This window comes from Thunnus albacares, chromosome 17 (assembly GCF_914725855.1).
Source record: "Thunnus albacares chromosome 17, fThuAlb1.1, whole genome shotgun sequence".
Classification (NCBI taxonomy): domain Eukaryota; kingdom Metazoa; phylum Chordata; class Actinopteri; order Scombriformes; family Scombridae; genus Thunnus; species Thunnus albacares.
In genome coordinates this window covers 27,412,986-27,432,167 of record NC_058122.1, presented here as the reverse complement: position 1 = coordinate 27,432,167, position 19,182 = coordinate 27,412,986, and the positions used below count along the sequence as shown (strand labels likewise).

General features: G+C 40.1%; 1 protein-coding gene across 1 annotated transcript in view; it reads left to right on the top strand.

Moving 5' to 3' along the window:
* The window catches only part of LOC122966748 (transmembrane protease serine 9-like), a 42,224-nt gene that overhangs the window by 11,908 nt on the left and 11,134 nt on the right, over nt 1-19,182 (top strand). The window contains exon 3 of the mRNA XM_044331073.1: nt 18,472-18,634. Coding sequence (XP_044187008.1) covers nt 18,472-18,634 — 163 coding nt within the window. The remainder of the gene's footprint in view (nt 1-18,471; nt 18,635-19,182) is intronic.

The window sequence follows — 19,182 nt, the reverse complement described above, 5'->3', positions numbered from 1 at the left end:
CATTTCAGAGGGAAATATTTACTTTCTACCCCACTACATTTATTTGACAGCTTTAGTTACTTTGCAGATGAAGATTTGCCACAATGGATAATATAACAAGCTTTTAAAATACAACACATTGTTAAAGATGAAACCAGTGGTTTCCAACCTTTTTGGCTTTTGACATCTTACAAAAAGCAGTGTGTAGTCAGGGTCACATTTCAGATGTCTATGAGTTGTTAACAGCTCCACCAAATAGTGATTTTTCCCTCTAAACTCCTCACATGCTTTCATTTCAATAAATGTTCAAATGATCCAATATTTCAGCAAAAATCAAAGATTAAAGAAAAAGTCCAAAAACTGAAAACAGACTTGGTTATCAGAACAAAGGTTATGATATTGTAACCCTAGTTCTAGAAGCACAGACGGAGCCCTTTACTGGACTCTATGGGTAATACTCTCCTACAATCACACGCACACAATCACCCACTGAAATTTGCAGGTACATAGCCAGCCAATCAGGATGCACCTACCGATTACATTTGTCTCACACATACTGGCGCTCACATCCGGAAACTGCTTCAGTGGACAGCATATGAGTAGCAGGTCCATAAGTAGAGGGCTCTGCCAGTGCTTATAGAACTGGGGTTACAATATCGTAACCTTCGTTCTATCTCACACCCGATGAATGCTTGCCCTGCCGCAACATGTCATCAGACTCACTTAGCCTGACCAGCTATGGGTTAATCACCGTGGCCCTCCGACCACTTTATGATCCAAGCTGCTTCAGTAGAGCATTAGGGGACCCAACCCAGCCCAGTTAAAATGAACATGAAACTGCATGTAACCATGGCCTAACCAAGCAGGGGTCAAAAACCATACAACAGACACCCTGCACGCCCAGAGAAGGGAGGGGGCCACTGAATAAGGCCGTCGACGCTGCTACACCATGGGTTGAATGCATGCAGACCACAGTAGGGGGTCCTTACCTGCCTGCCTATAGGTTTGGGAGATGCTCTCACAAAGTCAACTAGGTAGGCACTTCTTGGATAGGGCTTTCCTGGCCACTCCCTCTCCATAGCACACAAACAGCTGTTCAGTGTGCCAAAAGGGGCTGTGCATTCAACATAACATGCCAATGCACATACTGGGCACATTGGATGCAGTTTTGCCTCCCTGAAGTCCAAATGGGGGGAGGACAAAATGTCTCTAACTGAATAGTTCTTGACCTAAATGAACTCCTTATGTTCTTGGGAACGGAGGATGGGTTTGGTCTGAGAGTAGTACCATTGTGGTCACCATGAAGCAGTAGACAGCTGGGATGAATTGACAGGGCACACACTCACTCATTCTTTTAGTTGAGGTCAGCGCAAGCAGCAAAGCTGTCTTGAATGACAATGCCTTCAGAGAGGAGTGCTCAACAGGCTGATAGGAAGCAATAACAGTAGTTCCCACTAGGGGTCGGAGACACGCATCCAAACCCCCTGTAAGAAATGTTTCACAGGGGGGTGGGCTAAGACAGGTCTGTCACCAAAGCATTATGGGATTGTTAGCAGACAGTAGTGTACTGTATGTATTTTGGGAAGTTTTGAGGCTGTATGTAGAGCACAATCAGAATTTAGACACTCACTGAATGTTCACTTTATAATAAACAAGGAGTGATTTCAGACACAGCTTACATGACTTTTGAACAAAGATATAACATGTTCTACCTCTTCGAGAAAAGATGAATTCATAAGAAATAAAACTCACTGGTTCATGAACTCAGTGCACTGAGGGATCTTGCTGTACAGCCTTACTTGGAGCTTATGGTGGCTAATGTCAACAAACTCCGGACAGATATTGCTGTGTAAATGGCTTTACTGAGTCAGATTGCTGACTTACGTCTCTCATTGTAATTTCCCATTATTCTGTAATTGCCACTTGTGGCCACAATGGACGCTGTTCAGCAACAGTTAGTCTCACTTTAAAATCAGCAAATTCCAAAGAAGACTGGCCATTATCATTGAGAGATGTTTTGTGTGCAAAGTTTCAGTGCTGCAACTAATGATTATTTTCATTATCAATTAATCTGTCAACTATTTTCTTGATTAATCCATCAGTTGTTTGGTTTATAAAATGTTGAAAAATGTTGATCACTGTTTCCTAAAGCCCAAGATGACATCCTCAAATGTCTTGTTTTGTCTTGATCAACAGTCCACAACCCAAAGATATTCAGTTTACTGTCATAGAGGACTAAAGAAATCAGAACATATTTGCATTTAACAAGCTGGAATTTTTGGCATTTTTTCTAAAAAATAACTCAAAGAGATTCATTGATCGACTGATTGATTAATCAACTAATCCTTGCAGCTTTACATTTTTACATTTTGGCCTGAAGGTGGTGCTAGAGGAAAGCTTATACAGTGTTTAAAATGGAAATGAAATGGCTCATCCAAATTTACTAAAATTAGGATTTTTTTATATATGAATTTTTCATTTATATATGAAAAATATTCATATTTTTAGTGGATTTGATGGAAACAATATCACTGTTGTCACAAGTAGAGCAGAAATAACACTTAATACCTGAAAAACCTTTTAAATGAACAGTTTGACATTTCTGGAAAAATGCTTCACCTTCTTGCTGAGATTTTAATGAGAAGATCAACATTACTCTCATGTCTGTACAGTAAATATGAAGCTACACGCAGCGTACGGTTAGCCTAGCTTAGCACAAAGAATGTAAACAGGGGGAACAGCTAGCCTGGCTCTGTCCAAAGGTAAACAACAGCCTGAATTAACTTTCAAATCATATCATAATACTGATTTAATGTTTGCTGATTTCACCAAAAGGCAGATTTGCAACAAGAAAAAAAAGATTTTTTTTTGTGGTTTCACAGAATGCTGTGACTGAATGTCCACTCCAGTTATTTTTGAAGCTACATGTTGGACTTGAACTTATCCGTCTTTTCTGGTTGTTCAGGATGATTCTGGGGGTCCGATGATGTGTCAGATAGACGGCTCTTGGTTCCAGGCAGCTGTGTTGTCAGGCAACAACACCACCACCAATCAAACACGAGCAGATCCGGTGATGGTCTTCACCAAACTGAGCCGCTATCAGAGCTTCCTGGCTCAGACTCTGGGAGCATTCTTATCTCCAGCCTCCACCAACAGCACCGCACCTAACAGCACTGTGTCCACCACCCAGACCACCACGACCACCAGCGGGGGCTCACTTGCTCACCCCTTCTTCTTCTTCTTCCCTCTCCTCGTCTTCTCTGTGTTCCTCCACCTCTAAATAGGTTTACATGATGTGACGGGCACAAATGAATGTAAACAACCATGAGAGACAATATAGGCTTAAAGCTGCATTAACTAATCCATGACTCTATTCTGTCTTTATTGGTGACCACTAGGAACAGAGAAGTGAAGTGTGCTGGGTTACATCAGAGTGGTCTTTTAATTAAAGTCTCCTCCACTCAAAAATCAGGTTTTTTTGTTGTTCCTTCAGTTAAATGTTTGAGCTTCACTGTGCAGAATGATGTATGTGCAGAGTTTGACACTAGAAGGCTGTTTTCTCAAATAATTTGGAAGCCAATCATGGTCCAATATTCAACTTACACAAGTGTGATGTGGAAACTTGAAGCCTCCAGTGCACAAACACTGAGAATGGACCTTACAGTGAAGTAGGAGACATCTTGTGTCCACCAGGAAAACTTTTGAAATCTTTTGAGATCTGCATACTTCTTCCACCACTGACAAGAGAAATAATTACAGGGATCAATAACTCTTTCAGTGTACATTTGGCCTGTGAGTATATTAAGACAGACTTGAAAAATAGGAACTTATCCTTTAATTTAGTCACTTTTCTAGTATGAACACACTACACACTCAAAACCTGATTACAATTAGTGTGTAATATGTAATTGGGACACAGCTCATGTTTTGTGGCGAGGCAAACTTTTCAGGATTTTTTAGATTTTTTAGTGAAGATGACACCTCCAGCTAACTTCTCTACTCTATTCCAACAGTAAAATAAGACATGATTTGTGCTGTTCGTGTTGGACACACTTCTTTAATATGGTCATCGTGGTCACCTCTTCTTTTTCTTTCTTTTTTTTTTGGCTAAATAAGAGATTCTGGATGCTAACTGCTTTCAGTCTATGAATGAAGGGTATAATGTGGGTGTAAAATGAAGAATTATTTAAGCTGCACTGAACAAATGTTTGTATATGTATTAAGCTATGTGGTTTTTATTGTTATTTTTAATAATAACAATAATAATCCATTTAATTTGTACCGCAACTTTTCTTAAAATTATAACTCAAAGTGCTATAGTATTGATAACATAGAACACACAACATTAAGACAATAGTAATAAGAGTTAGGATGAAATATACATCATGAATACATTATAAATTTCTGTTCCTGCACATGCTCAGTGACGTCTGCCTTACACAGAACTAATCTCTGCAGATTGAGACCATTTCTAAACAGACTAATGTGACTGTAATCTTTGTGGCAAAGGAACACGTCCTCCAGCACAGCGGTGTGGCTCATTCATGTGTTTTTAGTAGTTTTCAGACAACAATGCAGGTCTACGGCACTGAGGAATAAGATATATCAGGCTTTGGATACACACACAGTACTTGTTAGTTAAATGGTTAGAAAAACCCTCCAGGGGCTTGACATTCTCCAGGCAGCATATTACAGGAAATAATTACAGCAATATAGAAAAGACAATTTGAATCTATCAATAAATTTAGACTCAATAAAAAAATGGAGACACAGACATAATTTAGCACAGCACCTGATAACTGTAATGGATACTTATACCCCTATGTTATTGTCTGTTCTTATGTTATACTGCCTTATAGTCAAAAGCTCATTTTAAGACTTTATGATCTCTGCTTTCTGTATTCTGGATATTGAAATAAATCTCTGAAAGACAACTTGCTCTGTGTGAATTCATCTTAAATTTTCATCACAATAACAATGCATCCCATAAACACCCATCTATTACACGAGTACAATGAATCAGTCGTAGTCATCACACACACACACACACACACGCACAACAAGAATACTCATTCATAATACATGCAAGTATACACAAACACTATCATTAACAAACTTGTGATATGGCTTACAGTTTTCATAAGACAGGAAAGATAAAGAAGAATATAAAGATACAAGACATTCCTAACAAGCCTTTGGACTTGGAAAATATTGGTTGGAACCAGGTTATATAGGAAGCCCATGTGGAAAATATTGGTTGGTTAGGAGACGTGATTTCAGGGCTCTTTTGAACTGCTGTAAAGACAAATTCAAAAAATGTGATGGCAGAAAATTCCATATTTTGGACCCTCTGTAGAATGGGGGGGGGGTCTAAGGAGACAAGAGCTACACGTGTAGTAATTACGTTTTATGGAATTATGGAATTCATAATTCCATAATTGGCAGCGGAGTGACTTTGCTCCAGAAACAGACGTTCAGATGCTCTAATCTGTTAACATGGGCACTGAAATGAAAAGCAAGAGGTTCCGCGACACTGCTCATGCAGGCTGTGTGTCCCAGGCATGAGGGCTTGTACAACCCCATTGTGGTCAAAGGTGGGATTACATCCATAGTGTTAATGACTTGAAAATGTTTAAGAGACTTAAGCTCTGTGCCCGTTCCTCACAACTTTGTATGTATGTTCAAGACATGGTGCAGGATGTCTCAGGCACATTTTGAACAGGCACTACAGTTCATCCGATCAACTTCCAATCAACTCAAAATTGTGGCCTCCAGATATTCTGCGCGTGAGGTGTTTAGGGAGCATTGGCAAATTGTAGCATCTAGTGATAGCCTGCATGTGAGGCATTAATGGAACATAGGTAAATTATAGCGTCTACTGATAACCTGCTTGTGAGGCATTGAGGGAACATTAGTAAATAGTAGTGTCTACCGATAGCCTGCACCACTGGCGTTTAGTGAGCATCGGTAAATTGTATTGTCTGCTGAAAGTCTGCAACAGAGGCATTTAGGGAACAGGCAGAACTCTCTCTAGGTATTGAGAAATCTGCCCATTCCGAACAGGCACATTTTGAACAGGCACTTACTACTTACAATAAAACCTGAAAGTGGGGGGACAAAAAGTTTCAATTTCCCTCCTATTCTGGCGCTAGTGATGAGAAGTCTATGATGAGTCTTTTTTCCTGAATATTTCCTTGTAGCTAAACACATTGGACAAATTCTGAATGAGGGGAAAGGTGGGCTGGAAAATGGGCCAATCGTGAATTCTTCTTTCACTTCCTTATGCAGGAGTTATCAACTGTGTCAGGCTCAGAGATGAGTGACTGCAAAGTGTGGCATGTGTAGAAGGAATCGGGAATAACCTGCCAACCTGGGTGGAGGCCATGCGTAAAACCTTGGATGAAGAAGTTGACAAACTAGCAGAGTGATTCTTTAAGGTAGTAGCTAGAGCATTTAGTTACTTACATAAGCTGTGCTTAGTTGGTTTATGAGGACAAGCTGGACTTACATGGGCCATGCCACAGAAGGAACAGGAGTTAAGTTATTACAGAAGATCTTCCTGCCCTGGCAGAGGACTGATATCCTCTCTTATCCATGCCTTTGGGACACATTTGATTATTTGGAGCTGAGGCTTGAGGCAGAGGAGCGGTGGGGGTAGATGATGTGGCAGGATGGGATGGTGCACTGCACACGTCACAATTCAGAGAAGAGCAAGGGGAAGGGAGAAAGAAAACTAGAAAGAGAAGGAGAAGGGGTTTTGGCTAATGGCACCACCATGGATCACTGTTGTGGGTGCAGTCTGTGTGGCTTTGATAGCTGGTATCGAGGTGGGAAGAGGGGAGGTGGCCAAAAAAGATGGGACAGGAAAGGTAAGAGCAAGAGGAAAGGATGCTGGGATGGAGGGATGTATGTGCTCAGGTTGTTTGAGAAGCCTGAGGGAAAATGAAAGAGGAATGAGGTAGCTCTGAAAGAGAGAGAGCTTGCACAGGATACAATGTGGCCTTCTGAGGGGGCTGGTGTGGAATGTTGGGCTTCTTCGGCCGTAGGACGCGCTGTGACGTCATTGACATCACCGCAGATGCGATGTTGGGAACCTGGAGGTGATCCAGAATCTGGTGATCAGGAAAAAATTTGCTTTATTGTCATAGAGATGAAGAGGAATGCTTTGCTGACTGAGTACTCGCTTCAAGTGGGAAACGGTCCGCTCAGATGTTTGAAGGTGAGGTATGGTCAGACCCTTGGCAGGGTGAATTTGTGGTGGCTTTGCCCATCATTGTTTGAGCTCCTGGAAATCAAGTGAGTTGGAGGTGTCTGGAATGGCTGATATCCCTCAAATGCCGAAGGCAAGGTGTTCCCCTGAAACGGCTGGAAGGCAAAGGCTTGACAACGTTGGCGTTGTTGGAAGATGAAAGCTGAGAGCTCCAGGGAATGTGAATTGCTGAGTGCAACTAAGATTGCAGAAAAGTTTGGATGTCAGGAGATGGAGAGGACTCCAGGACTTCAGGAGTTTGCTGATCCTCATCAAACAAATCATTATCAGATGGGTTGAGAAGGAGTTCCTGATCCATGGTTAAGGTAAGTGTTTGCAATGCAAGTCTGTCACAGGTCATGTGAAAACTGAGACAAAGGAATGGATAAGGTCTGCTAAATGCTTTTTGTGTGGAAACAGGATGTGTTTGAGGCATGGTCTTTGTTCCCAAACCTAGTTAAAAATCTTCATTAGTTGGCACATTTTGAGATGATAAATAGTTCAAGCACAGATACACCCTACTTGCCAAATAGTGTCAAGCAATTCCTAAAGCACATCAATATTAAACAAAAATGAACATTTACAATGAAAATGTCTAATTTGTTTGGCCACATACATGATGTCTGCCTCAAAGTAATTCATCACACCGACTGACTCATGCTGACAGTCAACTTCCTATGCATGAGTATGCGCGCCATTTCGTGTGCTTGCATTACTGATTACTGACTTCCACACTTTTTCCGTTCTCATTTATTATTTTGTAAATAAACACTTATCCTAAGTTGCAAAAATTCGTCTGGTTTCCCATATTTTGTCGCAGCCTATGAGCCGGGCTGTGACACTATGCACATGCCTAAGGCGGCGTATTAGAAAACACTCCTATGAGTCATTCTGGGGTGCATGTACAATCGACCTATGTGTTTGTTTAATTACAAGGATGTGTTGATTGTCAGGCAGGTAAGACTGCTTGTCAGAGAGAGAGAGAGAGGGATGTGTTTGTGTTTGAGGGAGGGAATATAAAGGAAGCTTATTTATGCCGGAGCAGATCTGATATGAACTTAATGTACAGTGATGGCTCTCTACAAAGTGATCTGTGTGGCAACTCTGCTGACTCTACTGATACAAGGTAAGCTTCCTCCTCACCTGCACACACCTGAACTAATGACATTTATACTGAACAATAGGAAGGAAATAAAATCATCTAATTAAGTAAATATAACTGTAACACAATAGGAATGCAAATCCTGCATTCAGTAAAATGTACTCAAGAAAAGTAAAAGTACACAGCAGACCCTGTCAGTGTTAAAATATTAACGCATTAACATGAGTAGTTAACATGTTAAGTGGAAGAATTACTGAGATCTCTGACCTAAGTAAAACTAGAAATACCACAATAAAATCTCTAAGGTATTGGCAGCAAAATGTACTTAAAGTATCAAATGTAAGAGTACTCATTATGCAAAATGGCCCCATCTAGAGATTTATATAAAATATTAATACTGATTCATTGATATGTACATTTTAAGCAGCATTTTAATGTTGTGAAGTTAGAACAAATTTTAACAACTTTACTGTTAAAATTGTAATGATATGTTTTATGTATAAAATACTGACCTGAAAAGTAGCCAGTAACTATAACTGTGAATTAAATGTAGTGCAGTAAAAAGTACAACATTTACATCTGAATTGGAGTGAAGAAAAAGTACAAAGTAAAAAAAAAGGTTAAAGTACAGTATTTGAGTAAATCTATTTAATTACTTTCCACCACTGGGTATTAATGCTTCACAATAATAAAATTGGTCAAATCAGGGCAGACGTCCAAACATTTTGAAGATAAAACATTTCTAGAGGACAAAAACAACAAACTGAAATTATTTTGTTCTGAACTCTGTTCTGAGGGCTAAAAGATGAAATGATAACATACTATTTAAAGCAGATAATGATGTGAGGGAAGCCGCAGCTCCTGCTTCAGCTTAGCTTATTTGCTTAGCAAATAGCTGTCATTCATCCTGTCACGGACTATAAAAAGTCCCTATAAATCAAACTCTTATACTGTATTCATGTCCTGAGGTTCTGGAGAATCTAGGAATTTGGGGATTTTTTTGACGTAATGACAGTTTACTTTTTACGTTATCCAGTTTAAATTTCTTTGAACACTTAGCATTACATGTTTTATGGATGGAGACTGGCAGTAGCACTTAGTTAAGGCCAGAGAAAGATCATGGTCTTTGTTTAAAACAGAAAAAGTCTGTAATGACATGAAGCACAAGACACGACGCGTTTATTAACATTTAACCAAAAATCACCATTTTTCACCAGCATTTGCTTTTGTTGTCTAAATTCAAACACACGCAGGACTCCGGACACAGACCCTGGTCTCCAGTGTATTTTCATTTTATGACTATTTTCTTTTTTAAAAGACAGTAATTACACTTTTTGTGCATTTTTTACCGTCAAAAATGTGCTGACTCTGCAGGTTCTGTCACTCTCTTCTGAATTTCGGACTAAACCATTTTTGTTTGTTTGTTTAACTGCATGTTTACTTAAATGAAACTCATATTCAATTCCAATTTTAACACTCAAAACCCCCTGTAGCCCATATGTTCATTAATAAACCTCATATGTACTGTAAGTCTAACAACTGAACCTTGGGCGTGGCTCCACTGGCACTTTTCTCTCTCTGATTATTTGTCTTCCGCCAAATGAACTTTGATTATAATTTTATTATGTAACAATAGCAGAACATAATGTCAGGGTGGAAGATAGACAACTACATATACAGGTAATTAAAGATAAAAGATAAAAAAAATATGCAAATAAATATTCAAATTAAGAAAAATAAGTGATGCCAGAGCGAAAATGAACAGAGAAATTTAAGAAAAGAGAAGACATACAGTTTTAAAATCTTTTTTGTTCAAAGAAGACTTGTCTGTATTTTTTAGTTATTTGTTCCCTCAAACTAACAAGCTGTGTCCATTGATGACTAAATCTTGCCAATATTGCCCTCATATTAATAGCACTATTACCTTAATTACATTTTTAACAGTTTAATACAGTTTGCAATGTTCAGTATGTTTTTGACATCATTCATGAAAACAGATAAAACAGAAATGTTATGGTTATAGTGTTGAGCTGGAAACAAAAATTAGATTAATCACAAAAACGTGTCCTCCCTCTTTCAGTATAACCTCATTTATTTTGGTTCTTGGTATAATCACAGCCAAAAAAACCCAAAAATGAATAAAAAACATCATCAGTATGAAGGTCTTAAACATCCTGCTTGAATCCTTTTTATTTCAACTTTTATTTCATTTTATTAGTGACAAAAAATCTTTGAGACAAAGACCAAACTTTATTCCAGACATTTTACCAACAACAAATAGCTCTGTGAAATGATATAAAAGTTTATAAACCTTCCCAGTGGTGGACTGACAGGCAGGGGAGAAAACATATAAAGGACACCTGACACATTCAGTGGGTCCCATCAGCAGAGAAGAACGATGCATGTTTGGTAAAACATCTCCAATTAAGATGAACATTTTACACAGTGACTCAGAATCTACATAAGGAAAACAACGCCTCTGTATTTAAAAAGGATTTACTTTGTAAACATTTATTTAGCAAACATCTCTGAAATAAAACACAGGGTATGGGTAACATTTTAAATGTTTATTTCACTATTTCAAACACATCTGTAGTAAAAACAAGGAACTATTAACATTTTGAGAATTAGCTGTTCTGAGCCGTCTTGTCAGGGAAGCGAGAAGCAAGGTTGGTGAAATAAAAGGAGAATTCTTTTGGCCATGAGTTTGTAAATTGCACTCTCCCTTGTATGGCTAGATCTCGCCAAAGCCTACCCAAATCTACCCCACAAGCTGATCCAGTATGCATTAGAGCACTACCAAGTACCATCAGGAGTAGTTAAGCTTGTGATGTCACACATGGATTCGCTGAAGATGAGTTTCACCATGGGAAATGTCACCACCAAATGGCAGAGGCTCGAGAAGGGCATCATGGCAGGATGCACATTATCTGTCTTTCTGTTTGTGGCTGCCATGAACCTACTTCTGAAGGTGGGAGGAATGCAGTGTAGGGTACCAAATGTGGATGATGATACAAGACATCCGGTCAGCAGAGCCTTCATGGATGATATTACTGTAATGACCCCATCAATCCAAGGAACACAGTGGGTCTTAAGTTCACTGTAGAAGATGGGGGCATGGTCACAAATGCAGTTCAGCCCAGGAAAATCTAGGGGCCCCAGTATCTGAAAGGGAAGATGACCAAAAACATCTCTAGTATTCAAGGGTCCAAGATTCCAACAATCCAAGAAAAAGGAATCCGATGCCTTGGAAAGAATTGTGACAGCACACTGAAGGACAGTGTCAACCTCAAAGACACTATGGCTCAACTAAACACCTGGCTCAAGGTGATTGACAACAACCAGCTGCTTGGAAGGTTCAAGATGTGGTGTTTCCAGTATGACATCTTAATCAGACTGCAATGGCAATTCCTGATATATGACTTTCCCATGACTCAGGTGTACACAATGGAGAGACTGTGCAGAAAATTTGTTCAGAGGTGGCTGGGTGCCCCCCAAGCTTTCAGCTCAGTCAACCTGTACAGCAAGACCGCCAAGCTCCGCTTACCAGTTTCATAGGTGGTGGAAGATTTTAAAGCCACCAAGGCAAGAGTAGTCAGCACACCGCTGCTGTCTGAGGATGGGAAAGTCAGACATGCCAACAAGACCATCAAGTGTGGCACAAAGTGGAAGTCCGAGCAAGCAGTGAGAGAAGCAGAAGCCCAATGGAAACCCCAAGAGATCGTTGAGGTGGTCTGTTAAGGACGGCTAGGACTTGGAAACTATAACACCAAGTGATGGAGCAAGGCCAACACCGAAGGCAAGAGAGGACTCATGGTGTAGAGGGTCTGAGAGGCAGCAGAAGAGGAACACCACATGATATTGGCAGGGCTCTTCAGACAGGAACAGTGGATGCAGTGGGATCAGACTTTTGAGTGATCACTGTCCTGGGTGGAACTCTGGGATACCGATCAGGGCAAGGTGACCATCCTCCTGTGTGCTGTGGCCGACCTCTTGCCAACTCCAAACAACCTTAAGATCTGTGTAAAGTGTAAGACCCGTCCCGTAAGCAATGTGGAGCAGCCATCTTTATGCCCTAAAGCACTGGGAGAAGGTCGATACAGGTGGAGGCACAGCAAGGTCCTTACAGAAATTGCCAAATGGCCAGACCTGCAGAGGGTCAAAGCTGACAAACACCAGCCATCACCAACTGAAGTTATTAACTTCCAAAGGGAAGATCACAAGGCTCCTAGGGCAAGAACAACTGCCAAGAACCCTCTCTCCATTTTGCATTGGGCATCAGACTGGGAGATGTGGACCTGAACAAGAAACTTGTCTACCTGCAGGAGGTGGCAGCAACCTCACTAAGACCAGACAGGGTTCTGTTATCCAGGAGCACAAAAACCATCTTAGTAGTTGAACTCACAGTGCCCTGGGAGGACAGGCTAGCCATCCCTCACAAACTGAAGAAAGGATTTGATTGACAAGGCTCTTGTCAAAGGATGGCATGCAGCCATATTCCCCATGGACGTCGGCTGCCGTGGTTTCCCAGCAACATCAGTGCGCTTTTTCTTGCAGAAGATCGGTTTGGACCCCAAACAACTAAGGAAAGCCACTAAGGAGACTGCTGTGGCAGCTGAGACCAGCTCAAAGTGGTTGTGGCTGATGAGAGTAGTTGACTGTAGTTGCGAACCCTTCTGCAGGTGAAGGCTAGTCAGTCTTCGCTGCTCCACTAAGACGAGTCATACAGACTAAGGGGCGAAACGACCCTGAGATACCTGCTGAAGATGCAGAAGGGTTCCCAACAATATTCCGATCACCCTACTAACAATACTGTCAAGAGGAGGAACTGGTTGTCGCACCATAGTAAGTAGCACCTGCAGTACCTGCTTGTGGCCAGGCATCTCTGATATTTATTTCATTTATTTCATCAATAACTTTGTTATAGTCCATTTGGACATCCCTCTCAATGGACAACAGCAGAAGAACAGAGAACCTTCCCTCTCCACATCTGTTTGTAAGCTGGGTCTTGAGCAGCTCAGACTGCACTGACCCAAAGACAACAGAACCAAAGAAAGGGGGTGTAGCTGAGCAAACTAGTGAGTAGTACTGTATTACGGCCAACTGAATGGAACAATGTCAGCTACAACACCTACAACATGTTTTTAAGGGTTCTTTATTTTCCTGGTGGTCAGCATACATTAATTTCTACTATAATAGCCAGTTTACTCCATCATAAGGGCATCTTATCGACAAAGTATCTCATGTTCTTCACTGGAAGGGCACTTCACCATGTATATATTAATTGAAAGGGCACTCATCATGGCATCATGTTTTATCACACCTAGGGGCACACTAGAGGGCACTTACACTACAGTTTAGTAGTCAATATTGTGATCATTACAAACATCCCCTCATTGGCATATCATCTGTCAATATATCACAAAGTATCAGTGAATATAAATGCTGAATTGTTGTTTCAAGAGCTGTTTGTTGTCTGTTTTTCAGAGTCTCACTCACAACTAAATGGTAAGTCAAAGTTTCCACTTGTTTACTTCCCTTCCCCCTGTCAGCTGTAACATTTTAAACTTGTTGTCGGATAGAAATGAAAGTTTCATTGTTGTTCATATTTGCTGTAAAAAAAAACATGTTTCACTGTTCAGTTGGGCTTCTGATTGATCTGATTCTGACCCTAACCCTAACCCATCATTTAAGAGAACAAGTAGAAGAAGAAAGAAACATCTAAGAAACATCTAGACTATTGCTGAAACAAGATTATACTTTCACCTCTGTTATCTTGAGAGCCTCCCAGCAGACTCCCAGGATCTTAATCTTCAACCCACAGTTGAATGTTATAATCCTGCAAACAGAAACCGCAGTGGTAATTCAGGGAGGGCCGAGCATTGCTCACTCTGTTTTTATCATCCGCCTCTCTGTAGTGTGCGGTCGGCCTGCACTCAACACCAGGATTGTTGGAGGACAGGTGGCCTCTAAGGGCAGCTGGCCCTGGCAGGTCAGTCTGCAAAGATTTGGATTTCACTTCTGCGGAGGATCCCTCATTAACAGAGAATGGGTGCTGACGGCTGCTCACTGCTTCGAAAGGTGAGCAGTTAGAATAGAGCTGTGATGGAAAACAACATGCCATGAGACCCCTCCAAGGAGTCGCAGGATGAATCTGAGGTGTCTCTTTCCTGTCCTGATTGACAGTACAGGACACTTTTTTTCTATCTTTGTCTTGTGTAATTCTGGGGAGTTTTACTTAATCAGGCCCCCAACAGTTATTCAAATAAAACAATACGAGAGGTTCAGAAAAAAAATCTTTGGTTGAACTAAGGATTACAAGCATACAATGTGTTATTTTTACAGAAGCCTATGCTGCCACACCAGAAAAGTAAATGGATCAGTATCATGTTATAACGTGAAATTTTATTGTTATGACAAGATATTTTACACATAATAACAAGATATTTTCACTTTATTATGACATACAAACTTTTCACATTATAACAAGAAACTTTTCTTGTTATAACAATATACTATTTATCTTGTTAGAACATGAAACATTTCACGTTATAACAAGATAAATAGTATATTGTTATAATGTGATAAGTTTGTATGTTGTAATAACATGAAAATATGTTGTTATAACGTGAAAAACATCTTGTTTTAACAATAAACTTTTCCTGTTATAACGTGATACTGATCTGTTTTTCATTTTCTGGTGTGGCAGCAATACACTTCTGTACATTTTGAGGGGTCATCAGCCAAAAAGGATAAGAACGTCTGCTCTAAATGACAAAAGGGGCACTCTGCCAAGAGTCTGAGCTGCATTTTAGGGTTTAATTTTGTCCCAAGTAGCATTAGCGCTAGCCATAAGGGTACTTTAATGGTCCAAGAGCCCTTCGGCCCAGTAGTCACTACTTTGAAACACAGAGTTCAATACCTTACTTACCTTAAACACATTTTTCTGCTAAAACATGTATTTTAAATAATTTGCATCTTAACTTACTAATTTATTTGTCCCCTACAACTAACAAGTTGCGTCCATTAATGACTAAATATTGCCTTCAAATTAATAGTGTTGTCATCTTAATTCCATTTGTCTTTGTTCTCCTTACCTATGGAGTTAAATTGGTTCAATACAGTTTACAATTTTTAGTACAATCTTGGACTGAGACTCAGGGATAAACCTCAACTTGGGCTGTTAAACACAATGTTGTGTTTTAATTTGAGGATATAAATTTCTAACTTGTGGGAATTATATCTCCTTGTTGCGACATGGTCTTAAATGGATTTGTATCTGCTTGACTGAAGTGGTCTCGACTGCAGCTCTGCTTCTCATGTCTTTGCACTGCTTTGTTTCTCTTTTGATCTTCAGCACCAGCACATCAGGTTTGGCTGTGGTCCTCGGTCTCCAGAGTCAAGAGGGGTACAACCCCAATGAGGTGTCTCGGACAGTCTCTCAGATCATCAATCATCCCAGCTACAACCCTAGCACTAGTGACAATGACATCTCCCTCCTGAAGCTCTCCTCACCGGTTACTTTCAACAACTTAATTCTGCCAGTGTGCCTGGCAGCCTCAGACAGCACTTTCAACGATGGCATGGACACCTGGATCACCGGTTGGGGCAACATCGGATATGGAGGTAGGTCATACAGCAAGTGGGGCACATTTATTACTTGTGCTTTCTCAGATTCATAAATGCATCTTAGTCAGCAATGAAACCTTTCTGTAACTTACAGTTCATAGTGATATTTTTATCATAATCTGCATGTGACAATACTATCACACCCCACATTACCAAAGCATTGGACAGATTAAAAAACATACTGATGATGACGCCAGATGAAAGGTAATTAAAATCAAAAGGGTTCATGTATCAGAGGAGCATTAATGTGCCCACATAATTTCATTGTTAACTGCCAACTAAACTTTACTAGATTTTGAAATAAAATTTGAAATTTTGTCCTGATTGTGGCATAAGAGGAAAGGTCAGTGCGAGTTTTCAGCTCATTGTTTGTTGCACTCTCATAGCATAGTTTTGTAGCAGGCAGCTGTTTTCAGAGAAGAAGTGCTAATTAGCCACTGTACACAATCTGCTCAGCACCAAATGGCAAACAGATACAGTTAGCTGTAGACTAGCTGGTGAACATAGTGGAGCATTTAGCAGCTAAAAAGCCAGATATTTCCCTCAGGAGTTGGTAGAGAGCAAAAACAGAGCTACAGTTACCAGGTGGACAGAAACACGACTCCAAATTAATGATAATGTTGCTCCGTAACTGCTGGATGTGGAGATTAGCAACTGTTTGCTAACATGTTAGCAACAACTACTTTATAATATGATAATATGACAGAAATTGAGTTTACAGACTATTCTTCTGAAAACAAGTGGACAAAAAACATAATGTCAAGCAGCTTTAACCAGACCGCAACAACAAATGGACCCAGAATAGAACCCTGAGGAACCCCACAAGTAATTATTGATATTATCAATGAATGATAATGTTGCTCAATAACTGCTGGATGAGGAAATAATCAACTGTTTGCTAACAAGTTTGACATATCAACTTAAAAAGCTGATGATATGTCAGTGTTGTGTTCACTAATTGTTTCTGCTGTAAACTAGTGGACAAAACAAGTGGTATGACTCCTTTTCAAAATGTATGTCACCATATGTGCTTTTTATTAAACTGATTTTATGTCTCTTTAGTTCCTCTTCCTTCCCCAAAAAACCTAATGGAGGTGGAGGTTCCTGTTGTTGGGAACAGACAGTGTTTCTGTGACTATAACGGCATAAACACAATCACAGACAACATGATCTGCATCGGGTTACGCTCCGGAGGGAAGGGCGCCTGTCAGGTGATCATTTTACCACCTGTGCTTCCCTCAGATTTCCCCTCCTGTGAAGATTTTTCTCCTGACCCACTCCTGAATGTTTCTCTCCTCAAAGGGGGACTCAGGCGGTCCGATGGTGACAAAGACAGGAAGTATCTGGGTCCAGGCTGGAATCGCGAGCCATGGTGTAGGTTGTGCAAAGCCTAAATTCCCAGGAGTCTATGCCAGAGTGTCTGAGTATCAGTCCTGGATCAACAGCCAAATCACCAGTGACCAGCCAGGCTTCATCACCTTCACGTCCAACGGGACTGACAGTGACCTCAGTGTCAGCTGTTCCGGCCTGCCGCCACCTCCAACCACCCTCCCTCCAACAACAGTCAAGTGTGAGTAACTGTCATGTCCAGGCTTTGTGAACAGATCTGACAGATTCTTAACCTTAAATTTGAAAGTTTTGAGATTAGACATTTTTCCACACTGTGCGACAGTTTCAGATCTATTCTGTATCAGCTTGTTCCACCTCTTCATTGAGAATAAATGATCTTTACACTGAGGGAAATATTCAAACCAAAGGCTCCATGCTTTTTATGGCATTCTGTTCTGCAGGTTTGAATAATGTTTAATGTTTAAAATGATGGATCTATTTTCTGTGATCTTTTTTTTAAAAAATCTATCATTGTCTGCCTTTTCCTTTTTAACATCAAATTCCCTCTTTGTGTTTCCTCGGACAGTGTTTCCTTGTTGAGCTGCGGTAGAAGTATATAGTACATTATATATAGTATATAGTATATAATATATATTGTATAGTAACAAAAAGAGAAACTTTGGCACTAAAAAGACTGTAATGATGGAAGATATCTACTTGATTTGACTCATTTGGACGCTGAAGCTTCATATTAGCTTCATTTAAACTTTTAAACACATTTTTGCACAGAAGGAGGACTGTGGATTTTGTCCCCATCACTTACATTGTACGTGCATTATGAAGGGATCTTCTAATGGTCAGTATGAACAGGAGGAATGATTACAGCAAGAAAAACATATTTCACTGTTCATTTGGGCTCCTGACTGATGTTTTAAGACACACTTGGACATTTGTGAACCCATCGTTTAAGAGAACAAGTAGAAGCAAAGAAACATCTAGACCAGTAATGAAATGAGATTATATTTTCACCTCTTGTTATCTTGAGAGCCTCCCAGCAGACTCCCAGGATCTTAATCTTCAACCCACAGTTGAAGGTTATAATCCTGCAAACAGAAACCACAGTGGTAATTCAGGGAGGCCGAGCATTGCTCACTCTGTGTTTTTATCGTCTGTCTCTCTATAGTGTGCGGTCGGCCTGCGCTCAACACCAGGATTGTTGGAGGACAGGCAGCCTCTGAGGGCAGCTGGCCCTGGCAGGTCAGTCTGCAAAGATTTGGGAGCCACTTCTGTGGAGGATCCCTCATTAACAAAGAATGGGTGCTGACGGCTGCTCACTGCTTCGAAAGGTGAGCAGTTAGAGTAGAACTGTGATGGAAAACAACATGCCATGATGCCATGCCATCGCAGGATGAATCTGAGGGGTCTCAAGATGATTAACAGGACAGGAAAGAAGAAAAATTATGTTCTGCTGCTCAAATTTAGTTTCCTTTTTTCTAGCTTTTTCTTGTGAAATTCTGGGGAGTTTTACTTCATCAGACCTCAACAGTTATTCAAATAACACAATACAAGAGGTTTAGAAGAAAAATCTTTGCTTGAACTTGAAGCGTATTGCTGCCACACCAGAAAAAGCACAGCATCGTGTTATAACGTAAAAATTTTATTGTTATGACAAGATGTTTTTCACTTCATAACAAGATATTTTCACTTTATTACAACATACAAACTTATCACAAACTTTTCTTGTTATAACAATATACTATTTATCTTGTTATAACGCGAAACGTTTCACATTATAACAAGATAAATAGTATATTGTTAAAACGTGATACATTTGTATGTTGTAATAACATGAAAATATGTTGTTATAACGTGAAAAACATCTTGTTTTAACAAT